Source organism: Nomascus leucogenys, chromosome 15 (genome assembly GCF_006542625.1).
Source record: "Nomascus leucogenys isolate Asia chromosome 15, Asia_NLE_v1, whole genome shotgun sequence".
Classification (NCBI taxonomy): domain Eukaryota; kingdom Metazoa; phylum Chordata; class Mammalia; order Primates; family Hylobatidae; genus Nomascus; species Nomascus leucogenys.
The window spans coordinates 41,964,888-41,985,774 of record NC_044395.1 but is presented as its reverse complement, the minus strand read 5'-3'; the positions used below and the strand labels follow the sequence as shown (position 1 = coordinate 41,985,774).

General features: G+C 45.7%; 1 protein-coding gene across 1 annotated transcript; it reads left to right on the top strand.

Moving 5' to 3' along the window:
• Positions 1-2,761: 2,761 nt before the first annotated feature.
• MTNR1B (melatonin receptor 1B) lies at positions 2,762-15,612 on the top strand. The gene is made up of 2 exons (XM_030829598.1): positions 2,762-3,081; positions 14,274-15,612. Exons 1-2 carry the CDS (start codon positions 2,859-2,861, stop codon positions 15,137-15,139), a joined length of 1,089 nt encoding a protein of 362 aa, XP_030685458.1. The 5' UTR covers positions 2,762-2,858; the 3' UTR covers positions 15,140-15,612.
• Positions 15,613-20,887: the final 5,275 nt, after the last annotated feature.

The following is a 20,887-nucleotide window of genomic DNA, read 5'->3' as shown; positions in this document are numbered from 1 at the left end:
ACCCTTTTAAGGCACAGCCTGGCCAGCCATGCCAGGATGTAGTGTTGACTTCTTAGGCTAGTGAACATCCCAATTCTTTGTGCCTATCTTGAGATATGCTATTATGGACAATCACATGCCAAGGCAGCATAGGGCAAATTCCTATGTTTCATGCTCAGTTAAACAAATGTGTGTTATTAGAGGATGTGTCTGGATGGAGGTAACTTATACTGTGTCCAACTCACCTATTGCTATGTTGGCCTGTGAAAGCTGAGAGGTGCCACGATGTGTTTGCACCTGTAAAACAGGGAAGGCGTGGCTGTCTCTTCTTCCTGAAAAAGCCCCTTGGCTTTCACACTGCCCATCAGTGTCTCTTTCCCCTTTCCTGTTGCTCTCCTGTGGACCTGTTGGTCATTCCTCCTCATTCACTGGGGATTCGCCTCCTGACTCATAGTTTTCCTTTTCTCACCCCACCATAATATCCACCCCCAACTTCTCAGTTCCTTTACCTTCTCATCTCTAACAACATTTTTCTCACCTTCTACCAGCAACCCACTACCCACAATCACCCTCAGAGCCTTCACAGCAACAGAATCTACATGCCTCAGACATCTCAGTTTCAAACAACTCACGCTTTCAGCACCACAACTTACATTTCCTGATTCACTCACCACAATTCTTTGAAGTCACAGGGCCTGAAATCTCTTGACTTTTACTTTGTCTCACAGACTATCAGTCCTTCTGTTTTCTCATCACCCCTCATTAACTTAAACCCCAGGATCCATCTTCTCACCAGGCCCCTGAACTTTCTTCTGTTATTTGCTCCTACCCAGCAGACCCCAATCCTGACTGAAATTCACTCTGCCTTCTCCATGCCTGTCCTGAGCAGCTCCAAGTTGCTGATTAACAACCGCTGGCCAGGCTGAGTGGCATCATTTGAAGCCATCATCTCAAGCTGCAGGGGGACAGTCATGCTCCTGACACACCTGTTACACTTTACTAGTTAATGTTCCCACTTTCTGAAATGCTCCTTCATACCTTTTTTTTATCTTCAAACCTCCCACACTGTTCCCCTGAATCTTGGCTAATGGGTAGCCTCTATCTCCCTGAGAATACAGAAGCCAGACAAGAGTTCTCTTATTTCCTTACACCAGTTTAGAAGCGCATCTCAATTTGCATCTGGCTTCTGATTCCTTTCTACTACAAGAAAGAAAGCCTCCCTCTCCTAACAAATAATATTCCTTCCTTGGGTTTTGGATGAGCTCACTTTAAGGAGTTCTGAATTAGCTTACTTCAAGGATGAGCTCACTTCACCTCTCCCTTCTCTCTCCCTTCCCTGCATCATCCACTCACGCCTCTGCATCATCAGCCCCTCCCTCTCCACTGCATCCTTCCTTTTTTCCCCCCTTTAAAGGAGAGGGGCAATATAACTTATGTAAAATAACATATGTAAAAATAACAATCCAGAAATTATTTGGTGTTTCTCAATACCCACCCTCAAATGTAACCACTTTTCTTATTTCTAATAGAAAATAGATTAATTTTTCCTGATTTTGGACTTCATATAACTGGAATAATATGGTATATATTTTTTGGTATCTGGCTTATTTTGTTCAATACAACATATTTGTGATTAATCCATGCTGCTATGTAGGTCAATTGTCTTTATTGCTGAGTAGTATTCCATTGCAAGGTCATACCACAATTTGTTTATCTTTTCTTCTGTTGATGGAAATTGCGGGTGTTTCCAGATTTGAGCTCCTATAAACAAGGCTTCTCTGGACATTCTTGTTCTGGTCATAGAATAGGTGTATATTTAACTTTATTAGGAGCTAACAGACAGCTCTTCAAAGTGGCTGTACCATTTTGCATTCTCATAAAAGCAGTGTATGAGAGTTCTGGTTGTTTAACTTCCTCCACAAATTTAGGATAATCAGTCATTTTGATTTTAGTCATTCTAGTGGGTGTGAAAAGTGCTTAGGGGGCATAAGATTAGCCCCCATTAGAAGTTATCTATTATTATTATCACCAGATCACGACTCAAACATTTTTAATAAAGAGCACCTGAGTTCCTTCTTTACTGTAATCATGCCTCACTCTTCTTCTTGTCCTAACACCTCCAAAAACCACATCATAACCCCCAATATTGGCCATACATCTATTTAAGTATTATGTGTAAATATATGTTGGTAAATATGTTAAAATATTGGCTTTATAAAGAGGACCCAGTAGAGACATCACCAATGCCCCCCACAATACCCAGCGAGTGCTTGGAAAATGGCTAGGTTGGTATTTTTCTGCAGCTCCTTAGAATATAACAGTCTACCCTACTTTGTTCTGGACTCTGTCCCCACATCTTAGGAGTTGCATTCTCTTATAGGACGTCAAACCTTGCCTTTCTTGACAACTGATGGGAGGTCCCGACCATCAGCATCTTCTCCAGTCTATCAACCTGGGTTGGACGTCCCTACCTGGACACAGATTCTCTTGGGGACGCTGTGGAGGAAATCGGGGTCTCGGGTGTGCCTATGTACTCAGGGACAGAGGCTAGACGCGCTCCACAGCCTGAGGTGGGCCAGGCACCTGCTGAGCTCCCGGTGGCAGAGACAGATGTGCGGTCCCAGCTGTTCCTGAGCGCACCGCTGAGGGACGCACTCCTTTCTATAACGGCTGCACCCCAAGTCCTCCTCCCATTCCTATATTTTTCTCCATCCCCTGCCCACGCTTAATTAGTTATCTCCTCCAGACCCCTCCCCACTGGCCTCCTCCCTTGCACACGCGAGCTGGGCAGGGAAGATAGCGCCCGGCTCAGTACTGCGCGCGCCCTGCGGCTGTCCGGGGCCGCGCGGTGGCCAAAGCGCAGCGCGGGAGAGTCTGCGATGTCAGAGAACGGCTCCTTCACCAACTGCTGCGAGGCCGGCGGGTGGGCAGTGCGCCCGGGCTGGTCGGGGGCTGGCAGCGCGCGGCCCTCCAGGACCCCTCGACCTCCCTGGGTGGCTCCCGCGCTATCCGTGGTGCTCATCGTCACCACCGCCGTGGACGTCGTGGGCAACCTCCTGGTGATCCTCTCCGTGCTTAGGAACCGCAAGCTCCGGAACGCAGGTGAGCACCATTCCTGATGCTGGGTGCCGGGATCGGGCCCTTCCTTGTCCTCTGATCTTGTCCCTGACCCCGGGATATGCGCTGCCTTTTCCCTCCTCAGCCCGGGCTCCCCTTTCCCTTCACTCTAACCTAGTCACGAAGTTTGACTCTGCACTCAAAAGTTAAGGTGAGTTCTGCCCCTCCGAAGTGCGGCTGCCCAGGATGCACTTGGCACGGAGGGAATTGCGGAAAGTTTTACTGGCGCGCTTTTTGGCCGGGCGCCGGCGCTGTGGGAACCCACGCTGCTGGATGCCATTGCTACCCCGTCGTGCTCCAAAGAGTGCCTTTCCAGAGGTGCCCACATCAGGCCACAGAAATTTCACCACCTGTACTTGACACCCCACTTCCTTCCTTGCCAAGCACTGTAGCTTTATGTAGTAGTTGCTTAGAAAATCCTTGCTGAAAAAATGAGTCAATCAATGGAAGCATTTCAGTAGGTTTTGTGTCAAAAACTTATCTCCAGGTCATCTGAAGACCCAATTCCAGTTGACAGAGTGTAAATGCAGAAATTGCAGATTCTGCTTGGACTGAACTAAATTGCTTTGAAATATTGTGGTCTTTTCTGAAGACTGGGAATTCCTGGGATTAACTGTGAAAATTAAAGCAATGATTTGGCTAAATCGTGTCATAATCCTGAAAATATTTTTCCTATTTCAATCCACTCTCATTTCAATATTCCCCTAGTCAGATCTTCAAAGAAACAAAACCAGAGTGGGGGGCAGTATCTGAACTCTCGCCCTCACAGGTCATGGGGCATGATGACCATTTCAGCTTAGGAAGGAGTTCAGTGACCTGTTTGTTAATTTTGCAGTTTCTCAAGTTGGGCCTTGGGGGCAAATTCAAATATTAGAGTGAATTAAAATGGAAAGATAGCAGCAGAAAAACAATTGTATAGCTTAAAAATGCTTTTCTAAGGAGTCAGACCGTTTTTAGCAAATGGTAATATGTATTTGGTGTGGCCTGTGAGTCTAGAATTTTTTTTTTTTTTTTTTTTGAGATGGAGTCTCTCACTCTGTCACCCAAGCTGGAGTGCAGTGGCACGGTCTAGGCTCACTGCAACCTCTGCCTCCCAGGTTCAAGGGATTCTCCTGCCTCAGCCTCCCGAGTAGCTGGGATTACAGGCACTCACCACCACTCCTGGGTAATTTTTTATATTTTTGGTAGACACAGTGTTTCACCATGTTGGCCACGCTGGTCTCAAACTCCTGACCCTCCTCAGCCTCCCAAAGTGCTGGGATTACAGGCATGAGCCACCATGCCTGGCCGACTCTAGGACTTTTATCTAAAAAAACAAACAAGAAACTCCTCCAACTGTGAATATCCAGCCATCATATGGGAAACATAACATTATTAAGAAGAAGTAAGCTTTCTAACTCACTTCAGTAGTGGTGGCTGTTTTCTGGAATACATTGTTCAAAATATTGTGTCCTTTGAAGAAAAGCTTATATATTAGGGAAAAACAGGTTATGATTAGCAAACTGCATTTAATATTTTTGACACATTGTCCCTTGCAGCCATCATAAACATTCATTTACTGCACAGGGAGGCAAAAGGGAGACAACTCCTGGCTCTATGGGGGAGAAATGGGCCCTCCTGGTTCTGACATTGGCCCCTTCTGTCCCTGACTTATTGAGTATTTAGAGCAGGTCTGTCAGGCCGTGGCTCCCTGCTCAGTGATTTGGATTGCCCACCATGAGAAAGGTGGTTGAGGGAAGTAGGAGTTGCTTCCTTTTGCTGAAAGGAGAAAAGCACCCCTCCCCTCCTGCATCCTACAGAGGGCTGGCCTTTTCTGCAATCCTTGCAGGGTCTGCAGAAACCTTACCAATTTGAGAGCATTGCTGGGGAAGGTCATGAGCATGTTAAATTGCTGGCATATCCTCTGTTCTATCTTTCCTACCTCCAGATGTGTCCGCTACAGCCCAGCACCCGAAAAAAAAAATAATAACACTATATCTAAATGACATCAATTCCTGCCACTGCTGCAGTCTTGCAATTTAACCAGTTCTTACGTGACCTCTGGCTTTATTGGTGACAGTCACAAATAATTGTAGTACTGACTTGAACTAAATGATCTCAGCAGAGTGAGATTTCAAAAGGCGCTTAAAACCTAGAGCTCTTTGAATAGTTAGCACCCATTCTACTCTTAATCAGGCCTTGTCTTACTGAAGAGTTTGGATTTAATTTAAGAAACGCTTCTTCAGACCTTTCTGTACTTAAGTCTGGCTCCTTAAATCATTGGTATTAAAAAATTAAGTCTGTGACAATGAGAATACATATATTTCCAATAACTAAGATACATAGCCCACATTGAGGTCTTAGCATGTTTCCCAGGAGACACCAGTATCTTTTACTTGCCTATCGCAAACCAGTTCCTCTACGGGGCAGATCTGTATCATTCCTAACAGTGCCGCTCCTGATGGCAGGGTGAGTGGTTAGATTAATTGTCCTTTTTTTTCAGGGATACCCTATCTGTAGCTTCTGTTGCTGCATGTGGTGGGTTGACTTCAGAGATAGCACTAGAGAAAGGCAGACATGGAGGAGTGGATGCAAGGTGGGAGGTAGGGTCAGGGCTCTGACCCAACTTAAAAGGTAAGGCCAAGTGCATTCACTCTTTGCTACATTCTCAGAGTCTTGCACAGCCCATGGCACTGGGTTGGCACCTCACGCTTGTCAGAGTGTGCTTCCCAGGGACTTGCCACACTTTGGACTCTCCTGAGAGCAGTTGAGAACTTTTCCTCCTGGGCTCACCACTGCTGCCCTGACCCTTGAGCTACACCTCGCTAATATTTATCTCTTGCATTTTTGAGCTCTTCCTTTCTCTCTTCTGGAAACTTCCTCCATTTTACACACACACACGATACACAAAATCTCCTGTTTTAAAAGAACAAAAGACTCTTTTCTTGACTTCATGTCCTCCTAACTTCATCACTACTCTCTCCCTCTCTTTTCAGCCAGACATTTTAACGTAGTTGTGGACATCCACTGGCTCTACCCCATTGCTTCCCATCCTTCCTCAGTCCTCTGGGCTCCATTCTCTGGAAATGTTCCTCTGTGCTGTGTGTGACACTGAGGGCCACTCCCTCTGTGGGACCTTTCATTCCCTCAGCTAACCTGGTGCTAGTTTTTGGATCTCCTTTTTCTCTTCATCTCCCGGATACCTGTGCCCTGAAAGTCATCTTTGGTTCCTCCTACTCTTTCATTCCACATGTCCTAATGATTTTACCTTCCACTATTTCTCAATTTCTCCCTTTCCTGCCTCCTTATTCTTACTGCCCCACTTCATGCCTTCATCATCTCTTGAGCAAACACTATCCATAGTGCTTGAGAGCTTTTCCTGCTCCCTCCACCAGCCGCTGTTACCACTGCCAAGAGTTGCCCTGTCTTCAGTGGCTGCCCTTCATCTCCAGAACAGTGTCCAACACCAGAGCACAGCTCCCAAGGCCATTTGTGGCTGGCCTAGCCCACCTAACTTACAGCCTCATTGCCCTCCTCTCACCGGTGCCACAGTGAGCTGCTGCTACTTCCCAAAGGGTCTGCACTCCCTGATGTACTTTCTCAACCTCTTCTGCCCAGTCAACAGCGGCCCCTCCTTCAAATCCTTCCCCAACTCCCCTGAAGGATTATCAATGTTGATTATTAATACCATGAAGGGGATAATAAGTGTCTCCCTTGTTGGGCTTCTAAGATACCTGTGCCCTCCCCAGTACAGCATCCCCCTCACTGTACTATTGTTCTTTGTCTCTCCCCGCTGGACTGTGTACCTGCTGAGAGCAGACACTTTTATTCAGTTTCTGTCCACAGAGCCAGACACATAGTAAGAACAGAACACATCTCTGATGAAACAAATTGGAAATGGACAAGACACCAGGTAGTGGGGGAAAATTAATTGATTTTGCTCCATGAGCTGGGATAGACCTCAGTTACAGTACTCAGCACTGCATAAGTAATCAATACAGGTTTTCATGAAACTGAACTGCTTTGAGAACAGCCCAGAGTATATCTCATGTTAAGCTGACTATTGGCACCTTCTGCATGAAGGCATGCTTGTTCCGTGATTCTCCTGTGTGAGTAAAGTTGCTCAGCAGTTTCCAGCCATGCCATGGTTGTACCCTAGTGATTCCTCTCGGGGAGTTTGCCCCTGATATGCTTTGGCTGTGTCCCCACCCACGTCTCATCTTGAATTCCCACGTGTTGTGGGAGGGACCTGGTGGGAGGTAATTGAATCATGAGAACAAGTCTTTCCCATGCTGTTCTCACAATAGTCAATAAGTCTTGTGAGATCTGATGGAAAAAGAGAAGCTCCTCTGCACAAGCTCTCTCTCTTTGCCTGCTGCCAGCCACGTAAGACATGACTTGCTCTTCCTTGCCTTCCGCCATGATTGGGAGGCTTCCCCAGCCATGTGGAACTGTAAGCCCAATGAAACCTCTTTCTTTTGTAAGTTGCACAGCCTTGGGTATGTCTTTTGTTGTTGTTGTTGTTTTTTGAGACAGAGTTTCACTCTTGTTGCCCAGGCTAGAGTGCAATGGCATGATCTCGGCTCACTGCAAACTCTCATGCCTCAGCCTCCCGAGCAGCTGGGATTACAGGCATGAGCCACCACACCTGGCTAATTTTGTATTTTTTAGTAGAGATGGGGTTTCTCCATGTTGGTCAGGCTGGTCTCAAACTCCTGACCTCAGGCGATCCACCCGCCTCAGCCTCCCAAAGTGCTGGGATGACAGGTGTGAGCCACAGTGCCCGGCCTTGGGTATGTCTTTATCAGCAGCGCGAAAATGGACTAATACAGCCCCTTTCTTGGTCTGGCCTGAGGTTGCCACTTTTAAGCTGCCTGTAATATACAGGCCATATAAGAGAGCTGAGAGAACCATGTTCTCACTGTAACATCCAAGTATTCTCCATTATCAGAGAGGAAGTCATAACAACACCAGTTATTCCTGGCTCCATAGGCACAACCACCTTAATTTTCCAAGTAACAGTCAGAAGTTGTGGTCTGACAATGGATTTTTGTGCTGCAAATGGGTTAAAGAGGCTGTCTGGGAGGTTTAGTGAGTGCACAAATTGGCATTTCTGGGGTATGCTGATGATTGGTAAAGCAGAAATATATGAACTATTTGATGTTAAGATTGCCTAGGAAAACATGGAGGATTTGCTTGCTGAACACACATATCTTTGTCCAAGGTCACTCTGTATGCTGGCAAAGTTGCCCCTCCTCCAGGCCCCCAGCGATGCTAAGAATTCACACCATCTCCTATCCAGAACCAGTAACTGCCTGGGAGGTTCCTGATGGGAATATTCTGCCTAGGCAGGTGCTTTGCTTCCCCAGTTAGATTAGAAAAGAGCCTGCACTGTGCCCCTGTTCTTTGCCTCCTCTCTTCCTACTTGTTGACTGAGTCAGCAAATGATGCTTGATAAGCAGCATGGTTCTGAACAAAGGCTCTGGAAGGCCTAGAGTGAAATGCTTAATAGGCCCACAGCCCCTACCCTCCAGGAGTTACAGAAGGAAGTGGAGCCCACTCCATCAAGGCTTCTATCCTACCACCGACCACTCATTGAGATGTCACTTGGCGTCAGGTGTCTTTTGACCTGCTCAGCCTGCAATGTTTAGAGTGCCATTATCAGCCCAAGACCAAACTGGGTAACCTTGGACTCCTTCCTATTTCTTGAGCTGTCCAACTTTGCATTTCAGCTGTGAATACCTTATTGCCTCTTCACTGAGCAAAAATGAACAGTTTTTAAATCCCATAATTATGTCTTTAGCTGAATAATCAGGAAAGCTAATAATCCTCTTTAATTCTTTCCATGTAACTCTCAAGGTATAAAGACTCAAGGGTATAAAGACTTTAATGTTTGACTGTCTTTATCTCCAGAAAGCTGGATTCTGCATTCGGATATGATATACCACAAAATTCAGAGAATACTGAAAGCTCCTATTGGCTCTTTCAATTTAAAATACTTACTGCTGGAGGAGTAGAGGATAGAGAATTGGGAAGTAAAGCCCCAGTTCTTAGGGAGTTTACCATCTAGAAGGAATGTCCTACTTTCTTCATCTTCATCTCCCTACTACTTCTCACATCTTATCTCACAGGGATCCCAGTCCAACCTTATGAGCCTCTTTCTTGATCTGTCAGTACAGCTAATAATATAAAACAGTAATAACAAATAATAGCTAACATTACTAGTGCTTGTTATATGCCAGATTCAAATCTCTTTCCTTTAAGAGAGAAAGAAAAGGCAAAAAAAGCCCTCCACAGTCCCCTATCAAAGGGATATTCCTTCCTAAGCGCCACTCTCTATCTCCTTCTCTTGAAGGCAACACCAATAGAGCAATCTCCAGGGCAAAACTGGATCCCCAGGCTCTCAACAGAATTTGCTCTTGTTAATGTCACTACTGACTTCCTAACTACCAAGTCCAATGAGCACTTTTCTGCCCTTTCTCACTTTTGTAGATGACCAAGAAACTCTCTACACCCTTTCTCTTAATTCCCTTGATGTTTCTTTTCTTTGGTTTTCTCCTCTTCTTGTTCTTTCTCAATCTTTCTGTGTTATGGCTATGAGCAATTCACACAAACTAGGTGTCTGTTTCTTTATCTGTAAAACAGAAATCATGCTGTCAACCTTAAGGAATTCTTGTGAAAAACAACGAAGTCCATTTATGTAAAACTGTACTATCAACTTTACCATGTTATATTAATTGTTGTTTTGTTGCTATTAAGTGTAAAGTAATAAAATGTTTACCTATCAGAATTTCAAAATGATCTCTTTTGATGGTTATTGAAGAATGTTTTGTAATAGCATCTTAGTTATGTTTTTAAATGGATGCTTATGTTCTTAAATATATTTTCTTCTTTTAAGTGGTTGAAATACCCCCATATATATCTGTGTACACTATTGATTAGCCAGTTTTTGTTTTTTAATTAAATCAAAGTTAGATTTCAACTCAGCTCTTGTATGATTCATCCATACATCCTAAGATTTTCATAAATATGTGACTTTGGAAGAAAAAATATCTGCTCTCAAGAGATTTGGGAATTTAATTACGAGCTTACAATAAATGCATTGTTTTAGTGTTTGTTTGAAAGTCAAGTTGTGAATAAATTATATGGTCAATTATTTCAAATGCCTATCCCCAGAATATAATAAGAATATCTCACATTAATTTGGTGATTATTGTTATTTCTCATGACCTTTCCCATATAAGATCTCATTTGAGGTAAACAGCCATTCTGAGAGTGAGGAGGTCTGTTGCAAAAGTCATGGTAATTTTGTCTGGCTCCTTGGTGAATTGTCCTGCCTGACCAGCCCCATATCCTGCCATTGTCCGCAGTCCCAAGTTGACTCACAAGTTCCCCACTGTTCCCACCACCTTGTTTTGGCCTTTCTTCCAGCTCTCACCTAATTGAATGGCTACTGTTTTCTCTTGCTTCCCTAACAGTTCCATGGGCATCTCAATGGCAGGGGCCATGTGTTTCATCCATCACTGTGTCTTACTTGAATGTGGTAGGCACTCAATAAATATATTACACATTTGAACAGATGGAAGGGTGGAAGAAGACCTCAAGGCACAGAAAGTTTAACACTGTTAGAAAATATAGATCATTTGCTGACTTCCCCAACATATCCCTCTTGGCACCTTGTTTTTATTTGTTTAATGGTCTTCTCTAAGAGACCATAAACTTTGTAAGGGGAGGTAGCCTGTCCATCTGGCATAGTCAAAGGCAGAACCTAGTATATACTCAACAATATTTGTCACATAAATGACTTGATGATTCTCTCTTTCTATCTGGTCTTTTAGCTCAATGACCAAGGAGAATTTATGTCTAACCAAATTTTTCTTCTGAGCATGCAGGGTGAGCACAGAGAATGGGGGCAAGGGTTACAGGGAGATTTACCTTCCAGAATTCTCCTATCTGATGAATATTAGATAGCTCAGCGCTGGCTGGCTCTTTCCTAGATTACCAGATCTCCATTAAGAAATAGATTTTCCAGAAAGAAAGAGAGAGGAAGAGAAGAGGGAGGAGACTGTGATGGTTGTGTGTGTGAGAGGAGACGCGCTCTGCGTATGAATCCTGAAGGGGATTCCATGTTAGTAAACAAAGCCCTGTTGTCAAAGCCTCTCTCCACTAATACACCCTATCTGCTGGAGGCAGATGGAAACGAGTCACGCCATAACATAAATATTCATTATGCACAGGGTGACTGCAGTGCTGTGTGCATACTGAGTGATTTCTCACCTGTCTGGGGAAGAAATGGATGGAGAACTGGATCTCCCCTTGACTATCATCCACATAGGACCTGGCTTCTTATAGATGGAAGACAAAACACGAATTTTATTCACCTAATTTGGAATTGTGCCAAGAAAGCCTGGAGACACTGGGATGTCTGGGCAGATGAATCTACAGCAGGAAGTGGTTGATTTCAGCCTTTTAGGAACAGCCGGAGTAATAGGGGATAGTAATTGAATCACTTTCCACGTGGAGTTGAATGTGTTCTTCTTACTATTTACAAGCTGTTTGCCAGCCCTCTGGGGCATTATTAGGGGATAAGCCACATTAACACAGCAGAACTTGACTCTGCCTTCACAGGGAAACAGCTGGCAGAGCTGGCACCAGCTCCCAGCAGCTCTTGACTTTCTTTGCTCAGCTTGCAAGTGCCAAGAGCTTGTGTGTTGCTGGGCCAGGTGCCCAGCGGGTCCTGTGGAGACTCATCTTCCTGTGCTGGAGAGAAGTGATTCTCTTCACAGAACCAACCCTATGAGTGTGCAGGGGGAAATGATGGCAGAGCTCTGAAAGAAAAGAAAGGAGCTCATGAAGGAATAGTCACCAAGAAAGGAACTCGGGAACTCGCCCAAATTCACTCAACCAGAAAGTGGCAGGAGTCAGATTATCCCAGATATCTCTGACTTCAGCACAACCCTCCAGATTTCAAAAGGACACATAAAATTCTCAGGAGACAAGGGCTCCTGATTCAGCTGAAGACAAGCAATGTGAGAGAGGGAATCCCTTGTGTTCTTGGAACCAAGTGAGGTCTGTGTAGGTGAGTCAGAGCTGGAGATCCAGTGATGGAGACAGCCAGCGGGCTGAGAATTAAATTAAAGGGCACGAAACCCCTCCACATCCCAAGCAGGTCCTTGTTGCACATTTTTTGCCTTGCTGTACCAACCAGAAAGGAAATGAGGCCATTTTTAACCCATGAAGTAAATAAATCTGTAAATAGTAGAGTAGGTAGGAATCCAGCAGTTCAATCGAGTCATGATTCTCCTTTGCCATCCAACCTGCTGGGCAATCTTGCGACAGGGAAACTCACTACCTCACAAGCGCTTTAATTGTCCAGACAATCTCCTTTCTATTCAGTTACATCCTGTCTCCCTGGTTTCCTAACCTAGCTGTGGACACAGTAGTATTATAGTTAGATCTTGAGAACTCCTAGGATTCCAGTAGACTTGTGTGGGTTCTGAGTGGGGTTGACCCCATTCCTCTGAGGCCAAAATAGGCCCTTCATGAAGGCTGCCTGAGGGTCTTTCAGGTTCCCGTCTCCATTAGGACCATGCTACGGGGAATCTTCTTTGAGATGGGGTGAATGTGGGAAGGCTGGAGGCAGTCCTTTTCCTACCCTTGTGGGTGAATAAGTCCAGGTGTGGCGTCTACTTCTCTTGAAGGGCTGACTCAGGTGAACTCCCACCTGGGCGGCTCTCAGACTGCCTTTTTCTGTACCCCATGGAATCCACACACAGCCTGGCCTCTCCAATTGCTGTGCTTTGGGGGCTCTTTCTACCTTCCTGATCCTCTGGTCCCCTGAAGCCACCACAGCCTCTGTGGCAATGGGACAGACACATGGTGGCTGTGGAGTTTCCATGTCTGTGTCTTTGCTGACTTGGGAGTTCCTCCTGCACACCATCCCAGCCACCCTCTGCATTCAGCCACCCTAAGGCTGGAGGCTTCACCATGTGGCAAGAGACCAGAAAATTTGAAAGACCATGCCCAGTCCACACTGCATCACTCAGGGCCCCTGCTGGAGGGAGAGTCTGTTATCTTTTGAGCATACAGTAAGTATTCAAAAAGTACAACACTTGGTGAATGAGACAATTGGTATTAGTGATGGAACTGCTCACACTATGAGCTTTGTATTCCCCAAACTTTTAGGTTCTCGGTGCTCTATTCATGAGTCAGTGTTGGTTTTAGAATGCAAACACTTGAGGAGCAGAGATTGTGTTCTTTTGGAGTAAGCCCTGCCTCCACCCTAGGACTCTAGCTTAGAACATACCTGAAGCATATTAATTGATGGGTGTATGGTTTCCTGAGGCTCTCTCTGGTTGACCAAGCTTGGTGATGTTGGAGAAGGCTCCATTCAAAGGATAAATGCCTAGATAGTCCAGGAAGGCCACCATGGTGCAGGCAAAGCAGGAAGGCCCCCCAGAGGCTGTGAGCTTAGGAGTGCTGACAGCCCCTTCTCACCCCACAGGGCTGGGGCTCTGTGCCACTACTGCAAGTGTCTGTCAACATGGCCACAAGGCTGGGAGTACTGGACCCAGACAGAGCACAAAGGGGAATACCAGAAACACATGGTTCCCACTCTCAACACCTTTCTTCTAGTCCAGCTGCAAAATGCAATTCATATTTACAAAACCCACTTAAAAACACTTAGAAAGTAGCCTGTTAACCAGTGGGGAGAAAATGCATAAGGAGACTGCCAGAGAGATGTGCGGGGAGGTGAGGGAATGACAGGGAGGGATGGTAGTGATGAGAAATCCACACTCCTGACTTTCAGACTCTCCTCCTCCGAAATCTTTGCTGGAGCCTAAATGATACAAAGCCCCTGAGCATCTGTGCCTATCATGGAAACAGTTAGCATGTGTCAGCACCTGTTAAATCCCTGAGCACTTTGTATCATTAATTCTTACAGCTATACTATGAGGTAGGTATCACTGCCCCTAGTTCACAAATGAGGAAAATGGGGCTCTGAGAGCCTAAACAGCTTGCCTCAGTCATATAGCTAGTGAATGGCAGAAATGCAATCTGAGTCTTCAGTTCTGTGCCTCTATGAGCCACTTGGTTGCCACTCATATTGCCAAAAGTAACTTCGTGGAGGGTAGGATGTTCTACAGAATCTAAGTCATGGGGTCTCGTGCTGACTGTTGCTCTGTTTGCTGCTTCAGGTAATTTGTTCTTGGTGAGTCTGGCATTGGCTGACCTGGTGGTGGCCTTGTACCCCTACCCGCTAATCCTCGTGGCCATCTTCTATGACGGCTGGGCCCTGGGGGAGGAGCACTGCAAGGCCAGCGCCTTTGTGATGGGCCTGAGCGTCATCGGCTCTGTCTTCAATATCACTGCCATCGCCATTAACCGCTACTGCTACATCTGCCACAGCGTGGCCTACCACCGAATCTACCGGCGCTGGCACACCCCTCTGCACATCTGCCTCGTCTGGCTCCTCACCGTGGTGGCCTTGCTGCCCAACTTCTTTGTGGGGTCCCTGGAGTACGACCCACGCATCTACTCCTGCACCTTCATCCAGACGGCCAGCACCCAGTACACGGCGGCAGTAGTGGTCATCCACTTTCTCCTCCCTATCGCTGTCGTGTCCTTCTGCTACCTGCGCATCTGGGTGCTGGTGCTCCAGGCCCGCAGGAAAGCCAAGCCAGAGAGCAGGCTGTGCCTGAGACCCAGTGATTTGCGGAGCTTTCTAACCATGTTCGTGGTGTTTGTGATCTTTGCCATCTGCTGGGCCCCACTTAACTGCATCGGCCTCGCTGTGGCCATCAACCCCCAAGAAATGGCTCCCCAGATCCCCGAGGCGCTATTTGTCACTAGCTACTTACTGGCTTATTTCAACAGCTGCCTGAATGCCATTGTCTATGGGCTCTTGAACCAAAACTTCCGCAGGGAGTACAAGAGGATCCTCTTGGCCCTTTGGAACCCACAGCACTGCATTCAGGATGCTTCCAAGGGCAGCCATGCAGAGGGGCTGCAGAGCCCAGCTCCACCCATCGTTGGTGTGCAGCACCAGGCAGATGCCCTCTAGCCTGGATCTGAGGCACACCAGCGGCACGACAAACTCATGAAACGGTGGGAGAGAGTCTGCTGCAAGGGTGAGACCAGGCAGCGTGCTGGGCTGCACTGTCCTGTTGGCATCACAGCCTCAAGGCTGGGGGAACTTCATGCTAGGACAAGCAGCCCATCAATGCCATGGGTTCAGGCTGATCCAGGAGATGCTCACAGCCACGGGACCTGGCAAACACTCTTGGTGGTGTCTTGGGGACTTGGTGCGTACAAGACCAAGGAAGGGACAGAATGAGGAAAGGCCTGGGGCAGAAGAGCCCAACTCCTTCTCATAGCTGACCCTCATCCTCCTGCCTTGGCCTCCTGGCTGCTTTCTCCCCTTCCTCCCAGCATGGCAGGATCTCTCTTCCTGTTAGCAAGGATGAAAGAGAGAGGTCAGTAGGGCTGGAACTTGGTAACTCTGCAAGGGCTTCAGGTGGGGCAGGTGCAGAGGGCAAGCATTCCACACTCCACCATTGACCTTCCCTACACACACACACACACACACGCACGCATCACACACACACGTCACAACCCCACATGCATCACGCCACAGACACACCACACTATGCACACATAGCCACCATACTCCACACTGTGTACACATACATATGTTATACACACATAGCCACCACATCACAAACACACTGCACACCACACACACACACACACACACACACACAGTCACACTCCTTCAGCATCTGGAGCACAAAGTCTGCTTGGCCTCCCTTCCTGGTTCCATCATGTTCAGGTTGTGTGACTTGGGGAAGGTCTCCTAACCTCCCCGTTCCTCAGTTTACTCATCTTAAAGTGAAGATCATGCCATAGTCAGCCTCCCAGGTTGTTGTGAGGATTCTCTGGGATAATACATCTGCAGAGCTGAGGACAGTGGACAGTGCCTGACATGTGGCTAGCACACAGTAATCAGTAACTTTTGTTATTATTATAACTACATAAAATGAAGGAGAAAAGTCATATACAAAGAAAGGAAGGGCTATCACTGGGTGCGTTGCCTCACCTCTGCCTCGGCTTGAACCCAGGAGTTCAAGACCAGCCTGAGCAACATGGCAAAACCCTGTCTCTACAAAAATTAGCTGGGCATGGTGGCCCATTCCTGTGGTCCCAACTGCTCAGGAGGCTGAGGTGGGAGGATCACTTCAGCCCAGGAGGTTGAGGCTGCAGTGAGCTGAGATTGTGCCACTGCACTCCAGAGTGGGTGACAAAGTGAGAGTGAGACCCTGTCTCAAAAAAAAAAAAAAAAAAGAAGTAGTAGAAGGACAGGAAGGGGAGGGGAGAAAATGGGGTGGGGGGCATGGAAGTGGGGGAAGGGCAGCTGTACCCCAATTCCTTTCTATGGTTATCTATTTGTGGACTTTATATTTGTAGAAATCTCAGATCTTTGTTTAGTGCCAACAGAATTAATAGCTTTCTTCCATTCCACAAACACTAACTGAGTGCCCTCTGTGGACCAGGTCTGGTTTGTTGTCTGCCCTCTGTGAGGTCACAGTCTGTTGATAAATTAGTATCAAGTAATGTTCATTGGTGCTTTCTTTGTACCAGGCATTGTGGTAAGGGCTTGATATGCATTATATCATTTAATCCCCACAAAACTCTTGGAAAAAGATACTATGATCAATTTTCATAGTAAGAAATGGAAACTCAAAAACGTGGAATGATTGCCAGAATTCAGAGAGCTACATTCAGAGCTAGATGTGGAGCTCAAGTCTGTCTGATGGCAGCACCCTACTTCTATTCCCCCTCATCCCATCTCAGAATGTGTGGCAGGGACAAAGTGCAGTGGGCTAAGTACTGCATGTCCACAATGTGACTGGGGGCCTCAGCCAGCCAGCGGCTTTCCTGAATGAAGAACCCAGGATTTTCTTGGTGTGCTGACCTCTTAGCATTATGCTGGATCCTCTTTCTGGCCTTGTAATGTGAGGAATCTAGGCTGAGTGCTGTGCTTAGTCACATAGCCACCTGGGAGCTTGTTTAAAAATGCAAATCTTCTGGGCTCTGCCAACAAGGTTTTGATGTTGGAAATTTGGGGCAGGTCTAGGAATCTGATTCCAATACTAGAGGTCCTTGACCTAACTGTTAGGAATGAAGGTGTCATAGTCCTGATGATGGCAATGGTAGTGTGCTCCACCCAGGGAGGCCTCTCAGTCCACACCTCAGTCCTACAAAGGTGCAGAAGAGTCCTAAGGATTCTCTTTGAGCTTCAGCCACTTTTCCTGGCTCTGGGCAGAGTTTGCAGCGACCTGTTCAGGCATGTATTGTTTTCTGTTCTCTCTGCTTCCCCTCCCCCTAGACACAAACTATAGAGATTTGCTCTTTATTCCCAGTTTGGAGGAGAAGGAGGCACCAATTTCTTGGTGACAGCGTGTCCACACTTCCTCTCCTTATTCCTATCTTTCAGTGCTGAGTTGAATGCACGGCACATGCTCAGTAAATATGGATTGAAGACTGTCTTCAGTTTCCTGGGACCATAGCTGTTACCTGGTTTGCCAGGGTTCAGCACTGACAATCCACTAACTGGAATTTTTCTTGGATCCATAGGTCTTTGGTGATGAACCAGGAGCTGAGAGAATCAAAAAGAATGGTAAAGCCCAGGCCCAGGACATCAAGCAATGTACATATTTGGAATGACCTCATGCTGTGGGCCCTGATTGTAAATAAAAATATTTTTGCTAAAACAGCAAAATTTGGGGAACCCTGGCCACCTCCTTGACTCTGAAAAGTCTGGTCAGAGGTGCCACCTGGCTACCTTCCTCCTCATCCTTCTAGGACCTTACTCTGGATCCCTCAGTTCTGAGCCCTCTATGAAACCCTCAGCCATCAAGGGGACTCGAATCTAGGTCCAGATTTCTGCCTGGGTTGACATCTGGGGTGAACCAACACCTGGATTCACACATCAGCCACACTGGATCAAGCCCAAAGACAACGCAGACACACACACCATTTGTGCTGTCCTCTATCATCCTTTTACCATCCACTCATTTCTTCCCAATCCCCTTTGTCCACTTCTGAAATGCTGTACTTGTTTGCGAAACTTCTTCTAGGGTCACTTTTTGCTCCATATGAGTGGCTTTCCACTAGGGATATATATCAAAACAAGATTTTAGAGAATAAACACTACAGAATCACAGCCTATGAGGGCTGGGGTTGTGAACCCCCATGTACTTTGAAAATGCTCCTCAGGTGCTTCTCATCTATAGACCTGGTTGAGGACCCTGCTCTGTGAATGCTTCTTGGATGCTCACATTCATCCCCATGGCGACAACTGTTGTCTCTACCTGTGGATCTCCAACTGCCTGCCGCACATCTCCACCTAGTATGGACTAAGTGCTCACTATATGCCAGGCACTGTTCTAAGGACTTTATGTGGATTATCATATTTAAGCCCCAAAACAATCCTGAGAGGGAGGTACTATTATTTTCTTCAATTTATAAATGAGGAAATTGAGGCACAGAGAAGTTATGTACTTTGCTGAAGGTCACGTAGCTAGTAAGTGGTTAAAACAGGTTCTGAAACCAGATAGTTTGACTATAGAGCCTGTATCCTTAGCCACTGGCTATATTAGCTCCTTCCAACTCACATATTCGCAAACGGGATTTCTGGGTCCTATGGTAGTTCCATTTTTAATATTTTGAGGACCTTCCATACTGTTTTCCATAATGGCTGCAGTGTTTACATGCCCACCAACAGAGTGCAAGTGTTCCAATTTCTCCACATCCTAGCCAACGCTTGTTATAGGATTTGTTTTTGTAATGGCCATTGTAACAGGTATGCGATGATATCTCATTGTGGTTTTGATTTGCATTTTCCTGGTGACTATTGACGTTGAACATCTTTTCATATACTGTTGTCTGTATGTATGTCTTCCTTGGAGAAATGTTTATTTACATCTCCAATAGATTGAATGTTTTTGTCTCTTTAAAATTCATATGTTGAAACCTGTATTAGTCAGCGTTCTCTAGAGCGACAGAACTAATGGAAAATATATATAGTTACAGGTCTAGAAGCAAACAGAGGCGCTGGGGGTGGCTCCTGAGGAGAATCAACATTATCTTGCCTGGCAACTGCCTCAGGGGAGGCCATCACTGTTGCCTTAGGCAGCGCAGGGTTTATTTCCTCAGACAAAGGTGGAAGGGCTGATGGCAGCATGGGTTGGGGAGGGGATGTTGCCACTACTGGGGATGGGGAAGGGGAAGCTATTTCTTCTGGCAAAAAAGGTTCATCAGAGTTTACAAACTCAGTGTCCCGAGCTTCATCAGGGTCATCCCACACATCCCCATTCCAAGTTGCAGGGTCCCATTCTTTTCTAAGCAATGCCCTCACTTTAATAGTAGACACCTGGCGAGGCTGTGCATGCACCTTTGATTGCAGGTCAGCTACTTGCATAAGAGCTTGTATCTATTTTTCCACAATTTCAGCTCTTTCTCTACAGGAGATAAGGCTCTCGCTCTGGGCAATCTTAGCAGATTTGAGGTTCAGTATCTGCTTCTGAAGCCGGGAGATAGAATTGCTGAGTTCATCCTTTTCTCCATCACTTTGTCCATGGAACTTAGCAGCAACCAACCAGCTTCATTATGTTCCTTGGTTCTCCACATATGGTCAAAGGTATTATATAGAGAGTTACTAAACTCCTTGCCTGAGTAATGAATCAGGCGTGTCAAATGCATTTATTTTGCATAACTCTCTAAACAATTCACACCAAGGACTATCAGTGTTCTCCATACTATTAGAAGTAGAGTCCTTAGCATTTTGGAGTCCTAATCATAGTAAACAGCCAACTGCAGAAACCCCAAAACCAATGAAAGAACTCCATCCTTAATATTCTGTTTCTCTAGAATGACTCTTGGTACCAAAATCTGTATTAGTCAGGGTTTTCTAGAGGGATAGAACTAATGGAATATATATATATATATATAATATATATTATATATAAAATGTATAATATATAATATATTTTATATATTATAAATATATATTATATAATATATATTAATATATATTATATATGTAATATATATTATATATGTAATATATATATTATATAATATATTATATATATATTATACATATGTGTGTGTGTGTGTGTGTGTGTGTGTGAGTTTATCAAGTATTAACTCACATGATGACAAGGTCCCACAATAGGCCATCTGCAGGCTAAGGAGCAAGGAGAGCCAGTCCAAGTTCCAAAACTGAAGAACTTGGAGTCTGATGTTCAAGGGCAGGAAGCATCCAGCACAGGAGAAAGATGTAGCCTGGGAGGCTAGGCCAGTCTCTCTTTTCACATTTTTCTGCCTGCTTATATTCTAGCCAAGTGGGCAGCTTATTAGATTGTGCCCACCCAGATTAAGGGAGGGTCTGCCTTTCCTGGCCCACTGACTCAAATGTTAATCTCCTTTGGTAACACACCCACATAGACACACCCAGGATCAATATTTTGTATCCTTCAATTCAATCTAGTTGATATTCAGTATTAACCATCATAAACCTTAATCCCCAATGTGATGGTGTTTAGAAATGGGAACTTTGGGAGGAGATTGGATTATAAGGATACAGTCCTTATGAATGGGATTAGTGCTTTAATAAAAGGGGCCCTGCAGAGCTCACTGTCCCTTTCACCATGTGAGATTACAATGAGAAGATTGCCATTTATGAACCAGGAAGTGGGCCCTTACCAAACATCTAATCTGCTGGCATCTTGATCTTGAGCTTCCCAGG